The sequence below is a fragment of the Tenrec ecaudatus genome, chromosome 16 (genome assembly GCF_050624435.1).
Source record: "Tenrec ecaudatus isolate mTenEca1 chromosome 16, mTenEca1.hap1, whole genome shotgun sequence".
Taxonomy (NCBI): Eukaryota; Metazoa; Chordata; class Mammalia; order Afrosoricida; family Tenrecidae; genus Tenrec; species Tenrec ecaudatus.
The window spans coordinates 105,377,271-105,384,822 of NC_134545.1; the positions used below are offsets into that span (position 1 = coordinate 105,377,271).

Genomic DNA, 7,552 nt, shown 5'->3' on the forward strand with positions numbered 1-7,552 from the left:
GAAGGCCTTAAGCTTGGGGGTAATTTATGTCACAGCAGATGACTGATACAGGTGCCAGTGGGAATAAACCCGGGGCGGGTGGGCGGGGAGGGGAGGGGGAAATGACACTCTGGGAATTGGTAGGAGTGGGAAGTGAGAACCAAGAGCTGCATGGAAGTGGGAATATTCTGCAGCTAGGTGTTGCCTTGCAGGCCCCCTGGAGATCCAGCAGGGGAAGTCAGGGCAGAGCTCGAAGGAGTAAGAAGAGCCAGGCGCCTGGTTACCCCAGGGAATAAATAAACTTTAATAATCGCGAGAAACTGTTTTGCCCGTGTTTCTGGGAGGGCAGGCCTTCATCACCTCATTGGGGCGGGTTCCCCGAGATATGAAATCCTGATTCATTAGCATCAGGTCTCCAGGGAAGTCAGAAGAGTGGAACAGGCACCGGTTCGTTAGGCCAGTGATGCACCGCTCCAGTTTTCTCGTGGGGAGAAGGGATCGCCGTTCATTCACATTACAGGGGGCACGCTTTTTGGGTTCTTCCGACTTGAAAGTGACATTCAATTTTATTTCTTGTCCTCCTGGGGCTTTGCCCTCTGTCTTTTTCTTTTCCTGCTGCTCAACAGCCTTTGTGGGATTTGCGCCAAGGTTCTCCTCCGTGCCTAGGGCTTTGTCTTTTGCCGATGGGTCCAGGCCTGCTCCTGACAAGTGTGTAGTGTTCCTGAACCTTTCAGGGTAGTGTGAAAACTGCCCACTCCCCAGGACTCGAGCAAAGTTCATCCTCTCGATGTGCTTGTCGATGTTGGCTCTTTCTCGGGGTGGCATTGTCAACTCCCCTGGCGGCACCACCACCTTTGCGGTCCATATTTTTTCTGAGGGTCCACAGATAGAACAAGGAAATAAACCCTGTGCTTTATATGTCTTTGCCTGTTTGTAGTCTGAGGACAGTAACTTTAGCTCCTTCAGCATCTTCCGTTCCTCCTCTTGCTTACGAGCCAGAAGCCTTCTTGCTGAGATCGTGTGGGTACCACCTAGGTTCTGGACAGTAGGGGAGGGCTTGTTAAAATCTCAATCGCTCAGGGATGGGGGCACCCACAGAAAGAAACTGTCTTGAGCTAGCTCTCCCTCCACTGCTGAGTGTGTTAGGTCTTCTATGCAGAGAGAGAGAGAGAGAGAGAGAGAGAGAGAGAGAGAGAGAGAGAGAGAGAGAGAGAATGAATCTTGGGTGTCAGATTAAGTCTATCTTCAAATCAAATCCTGACATGACTTCCTACTTTCAATGGGCTCAAAAGAACTGTCTTGCCAAAAAATAAATGTAAGTAAATAAATAGAATTAAAATTGCTTCATGGAGGTGGGGGGGGGCACCTCCAGATTCCTTACCCCATCAGATCTAAATTTTGGTCTGAGTGGCTTTTAAAAGGAGGCAAAGTCAAACTGAAGTGGACTCGGAGTCTTTAAGGACAAGTTCATTTCAAACATTTAAAAGAAGAATTGCCTTCTCTTTGCAGCGACATTGTAAGGCTTCTACAAGTCGACACACACAAGAGCCCAAAGAAAAAGCTTTTGTACAGGCGTACAGGTGTACAGGTGTACAGGCGTACAGGTGTACAAGGGAGCCTCAGAGAGTATGTGGGAAAGGGGATTTCAATGGTACAGGAATTTTTCCATGACCCCTTATATTCCTAATAAATAAAGGATTCCTAGCTCTGCCAAGTGTGGGCTCACTTGGCCCGTTGGAGAGGATTGTCAGTAGTTTTTAAACCTCTGGCTCCCCCTAGCGACACGGCCTGGAGTTTAGTGGGGGCCTCTGCCTCCTTGTAAACTCAGGGCACTTGCTCAAACCACACCGAACTCACTGCTGTGATGTCGATGTCTACTCATAGTGACCCGAGTAGAAAGGCCTATCTTTCTCCTGCGGGGCAGCTGGCAGTTTCTAACCGCCAACCTTGCCAACTGCAGCCCAACAAGGAGCCGCTACCCCACCGGGACTCCTCGGAACACTTACTAGGATCTCCTTTTCCAAGGGGGAGTACTTCCCAAGGGCAATGCGTGGGTCTGGTTTGTAGAACTGGGTCCAAATCCTGGAAGGCAGAGAGGTAGGTACATTGGAAAGGAACTTCCTCGTTTCCCCACTCAGAGTGAGAAACCTCACAAAGGGAAACTCTCTCTGAGACTTTGCAGCCCTGTGAGTAGGGTTTGCAGCCACCAGACTGGGCCCACTAGGTGGCTGCTTTCTGCTATCAAAGGAAAGAAGGAATCCGGGATTACACTCACCACAGCTGGGAAACTGGGCAGTGGTCCTCCTGATGAAACAGGGAGCCTTTACCCTGGAAGGGATGTCTCTCGTCGAGTATCCGGACTGACTTTCCGTTCTTCTTATTTGACTTCCTCTCCTCACTCTTCTTCTCTTCCGCCCCTGCATCTTTCGCTTCCGGGATCCCAGTCTTCCAGCAGCCACAATCCCCCATTCCTTGGTCATATTCGACCAGAGGCTAGGGTGGGAGATGCTAATGCCTGGAGTTTGCTCCTTAGTCAATTTCATGGGGACCCAACAGACAGTCACAGATGTTCCTCGCATCACAACCGGCCCAGTTAGGGGCTATTGTGAGGTCTGCGTTTAAGGCACCAAAGGACCCCCCGGAATAAGATGGATGATACCTGCCATCGGTCATGCTTTTGAAAGAGAACCGCGGAATGCAGTTGACTGCAGGATGGGTGGAGAACAGCTCTCCGGTGATTTGGCCACGTCACCACTTCTCTCAGGCCCATGAGGCCTTGTCAGTCTTTATAAGGATGGAAGGCTCAGCCTGCTGATGACCCCCCTCCTCCTATTTGTCTACCTCTCCAATCTTAGCGTCCTATGCACCAACCATCCACTCCAGCTGCTTAAAGATAATGATACTTGACACCAGAGATGTTCAGCCTTAAAAAAAAAGGCTTAATGCAGATGAAAATTGATGCTGACTCCCCCCAACGCTCACACGACGTGAAGCTGAGGGCAAGAGAAAGCCAGGCGTCAAGGCCAAGCTTGTACCCACAGAGAGGCTCACGCTGATGATGGTCTCCAACGTGGACCCAGCCCCAGCCCTCCTCATCAGCCCCCACTGATTTCCTTCAAGCACCCGCAGCAGCTGCTCTCAGTGGGGGTGCGTTGGACTCGCTCAGGGAGCTTCATAAACTGCTGGAGCTTGGGGTCCACCTCTGGAAACTCAGTGCAGTCAGACTGGAGAGACGCCTGGGTAGCAAGACGTTGGGATGCTTCTACCCTGAAAGCCGCGTTAGAACCACGGCCTCCCAGCACTTTGAGTTGCCCTGCTTAGTGTCTGCTTGCTCCTCCCACTGGCATGGAAGCTACAGAAGATCCCTAACACATAAAAAATAACATAACAAAAACTCACTGCCTGCCATTGCGTTGGCTCTGACTCACAGTGACCCACTAGGACAGGGTAGAACTGCCCCTGAGCGTTTCTGAGTTTATAACTCTTTACAGGACTAGAAAGCCTCCTCTTTCTCCCATGAACACCAGAAGACCAAACACAGAAGGGATGATGAATCCGGGGTGCGGTGTAACACTGACAAACCACATAACTGTCCTCTAGTTCTTTAATACTTCCCCCTTACTATTATGGCTTTTATTTGTTTTACCTCATTAATCATGCTAGATTTGTGTATGTTCATTTATATATTTAAGATCATTCAATACACGAAAGCCAAGATAGATAACCCTTTAGAAACAGTAACAGGAGTAATGGTTCCCTGAGTGTATGGGAAGAGGGGAGTGGTGGACAGGGAGCTGATAGTATTGATGACCGTGTAACCATAGTTGGGATTGCACAACAGAATTTATGTGAATGGATATATTGGACTGTATAAGACATGGTAAAAATAAAACAACTATTACAGGGAGAAAAATAATAAGGGGTTGGGGTAGGGTGAGGGAGGGAAGGGGGTAAAGGGAGTTGATATCAAGGAGTTCAAGTAGAAAGAAACCGATTGTGATAGCAACTGTACAATACCACTTGATGTGATTAAACTATGGAATGTTGTATCTTTAAGAGCTCCCAGTAAAATGATTTAAATGCATCTATCTATCTATCTATCTATCTATCTATCTATCTATCTATCTATCTATCTATTTGTCAAACAGATTAACAAATCCATTCAAACAGCAACAAAGCACCCTTTCTTTAGCCAAAACAGCACTACAAAGTGAAAGCCTGCCAGCCATGGGGGAGATTGCGGGGGAGGCAAAGCAAACGTCAGGTCCAGTCAGCAGGCAACTCTTGGCTGGTTAGATCCGGCGAGACTGCAGCACTGTGGGCAGGAGGTGAGGCCCTCCCTGTGGCCATGAGGGGCACTTGGAGGACAAAGAATCCTCAGACAGGGCAAGAGGACACAGAAGAGGGCTTTGCCGTTAGGGGAGGGAGCACTGGTGCTTTAAGGTTCTTTCTCTGCCACCTCTCGATTTTATAAGGTCTTGCCATCTGGCTGGCTCCTTGTGTCTCTTCCAGAGAGGAGCTGACTCTAGATTGCATGCTTCCTGCTGAGTGTGTCTACCGGCCCCGAGGGTTAGCCTGAGCGTTGACTGCTGCAGACTGGCCTGGGCCTCAGGTTACATTTGGGCTGTGAGAGGGATGGGTAAAGAAAAGACTTCTCCAGGACGAGCACCTTAGGATCACCTTAGATCCTCCCCAGGGAGGAGTGAATCTCAAGGAAGCCGCATCGGATGAGGGCCATGAGGTCATGTGTTCTCCCCTCCTGGTGAGCCCATCCACTGCCAACTTGGGGGAATGGGCATGTGATGATACTGCTCCCGTGGGAAAGCTGGGGACACTGCCATCGCCCCCCAAAGATGCCCCACTGAAATTCTCTACCTACCACTAGTCTACTGCTGTGTGTAGAGATTTGCCCTCCATTATTCTCCCTTGAAAAGTATCCTTTTCAGGGTTAAACTGAAGTCCTTGCGTACGTAGTTTAATGGTTAAGCCCTGAACAACTAGCGGAACAGCTGGCAGTTCAAACACACGAGGGACCCCTCCAGCAGGAGCTCCCACCCTGGAAAACCCAACAGAACCAAGTGTGCTCCACAGCATGGCAAGCCGTCATAGGTCTGTCTGAACCAACTCTATGCTTCTTTGCTCGTGTCAGCTTTGAAACTGGTTGGTTGGATTTTCTCTGTTACCACTGGTGGCACCACTAGGCCCACGCTCCTGCCACAGACCCTCTTCCCTTGAACTTGGAGGTACCTGTAGCTGAGTTATGCGTGAGCTCCGTGGCTTAATGGCGTCCCTTAGAGAAGCAGGCTGGAGATTATCTTAACTTTCCATGGGTTATTACCAAAGCTGAAGTGATTTAGCAATGCTGAGATGCCATCAGATACCGAAGGGGTGTGTGAACTGTGGTTTCCCTTATCTGTAAATAACAACTTCCCGCATTAGACCGGAATCAAGATGGCGCCAGGCATACCCAACGGTGATTTGGCACATCCGGCTGCAACCAAAGGAGTCAGGAGATGGGGGGGAAGGGTGGCCTTCCTGTATGTGGGAGACTCTGTACTGCCGGTCAATCTTGGTGAAGCCTGCATTGAAATAAAGCAACAGATCCTCCTCTGAGAGACCATAGCGCCATGCATGGTCAAGATTGTAGGTCTGTGCTCCCTGTCATGATCTCCTATCAGGGAAGGGCAGGACTCAGCAGGGTCCCATCCTGAATAAGCCAGGCTCCGTTCTTGGCTCATCGTGTCCTCTGCCCTACTGAACATCAGATTCAGTCAAGTTTCCCCATCCGCGTTGCTACATGTCCCATCTGAGAAGTGAGCTGCCGAAAATGGACATATGAGGCAGAAAGACAAAATTAGTCATCTCTAGGAGAGAGATGCCAACTAGTTCACTGGCAAGACAGTTTACCAGGTGGTTAATTCTGCCGGTGAAGAGGTAGAGAGAAATGGTATAGTCATTCAATGTGTGTGATGCAGTGAATTATTGAATATGGTCCTTCGAGCCATTGTTCTTACACCTCCTACCAAATGACAATGTGGGGTTGGTCGGTCAGTTATTAGGCCAGGGGATTCTCTTGGCTTGTGTAGCTGCAGGGGTGATGAACCCAAGATCAGCAAGAAGGTGACAGACGTCTGGCTGCAGAGGAGAATGAAGTCAAGGTCCAGGTCAGGCTTATGGTGGCAGAGGGGAATTCATACAAAGCCAGCATGTAATAGAGCAGGCTACTGACAACTTCCAGGATTGACTGGCTGCTGGTTCAAATCCAAAGACCCAGAGGGTAGATAGGTCAGATGCAGCCTTAAGCCAAGCCAGTTTTCCCACAGGGTCAACTGATATTGGAAGCAGACCACACCTTCAAGGAGTTCTCGTTACAGGAAATGATAGCTCGTACCTGTCAAACCACTGAGAAACCTGGCCTGGCCAGACAGACACAAAGACTTAACTCCCCCACACACCTTAAGGTGATGGAACATTCCAGATCAAGGAGACAGCACTTAACATGTGGACAAAACTCAGAAAGGTTAGGAAAGGAGGAATGGACACAGGAAACGCAGCATGGAGGTGGAATGGTGATGCTACATTGAAGGGATCATGAGGAATACAGTGACACAAAATAAGAAGCATCAAATATAACACAGCTCATCTGCTTTGTAGCCCTTCCCCCGGCTCATAATGACAAATGTCGATGAAGAAGAAGATAGAAGGCAGGCATGGAGCTGCGCTATCAAAGAGAATTGGTCAGTGTTCAGTCAAGTCCAGAGGTCGATGGAACACCAGTATGGAAAGACAATGTCCAAGTTCCATTAAAGACATTAGCAAAATCATGACTCCAGGAGTCGATGGAATGCCCATTGAAATATTCAGCAAACAGATGCTGCACTGAAGGCACCCACTTGTCTATGCCAAGAAATCTGGAAGGTGTGTACCAGAGCCACATAATGGAAGAGATCCGATCTGGACCCACTCTAAAGAAAGGTGACGCAATATGATGTGGAAATTAACAAACACTAGCATTCCAATGGCACACGAGAGACATGTTTCTGAAGACACTGCTGCCACAGCTGTAGTACGTCGACAGGGAGCCACCAGAAAACTCAAGCTGGATTCAGAAGAGGATGCTGACTACAAAATAACATCGCTGATGTCGGATGGATCTTGGTTGAAGGCAGAAAGTGCCAGGAAGATTTACTGACTATGCAAAAATAGCCAGCTGTGGGTTAGAACACACTATAACTCCGTGAAGAATGGGAATTTCAGACTACCTAACTGTGCTTATGCAGAACCTGTACACAGTCCAACAAGAACAAGGGGCTCCCGCCTGGTTTAAAATCAGGAAAAGGGTGTGTAAGGGCTGTATCCTTTCACTGCCCTTAGTCCATTATATGATGACCAAGTAATCTGAGAAACTGGACTATTTGAAGAAGAACACACATCAGGATTGGAGAAAGATTTACTAACAATCCACGAGACACAGGTGACTCAACCTTGCTTGCTGAAAGCTAAGAGGACCTGAAGCCCTTACTGATGAAGATCGAAGACGATGGCTGCCTTAGATTGGGTTCTCTACAGAAGC

The 7,552-nt window shown here is 48.9% G+C and overlaps 1 protein-coding gene across 1 annotated transcript; it reads right to left on the reverse strand.

The window, feature by feature from the left end:
• Nucleotides 1–282: 282 nt before the first annotated feature.
• Nucleotides 283–2,448, reverse strand: C16H10orf120 (chromosome 16 C10orf120 homolog). Its single transcript, XM_075533477.1, has 3 exons — nt 2,255–2,448; nt 1,986–2,061; nt 283–1,017 (listed from the first exon to the last, which is right to left on the reverse strand). The coding sequence occupies exons 1-3, from the start codon at nt 2,446–2,448 to the stop codon at nt 283–285; spliced, it is 1,005 nt and encodes a 334-aa protein (XP_075389592.1).
• Between the last annotated feature and the right edge of the window lie 5,104 nt (nt 2,449–7,552).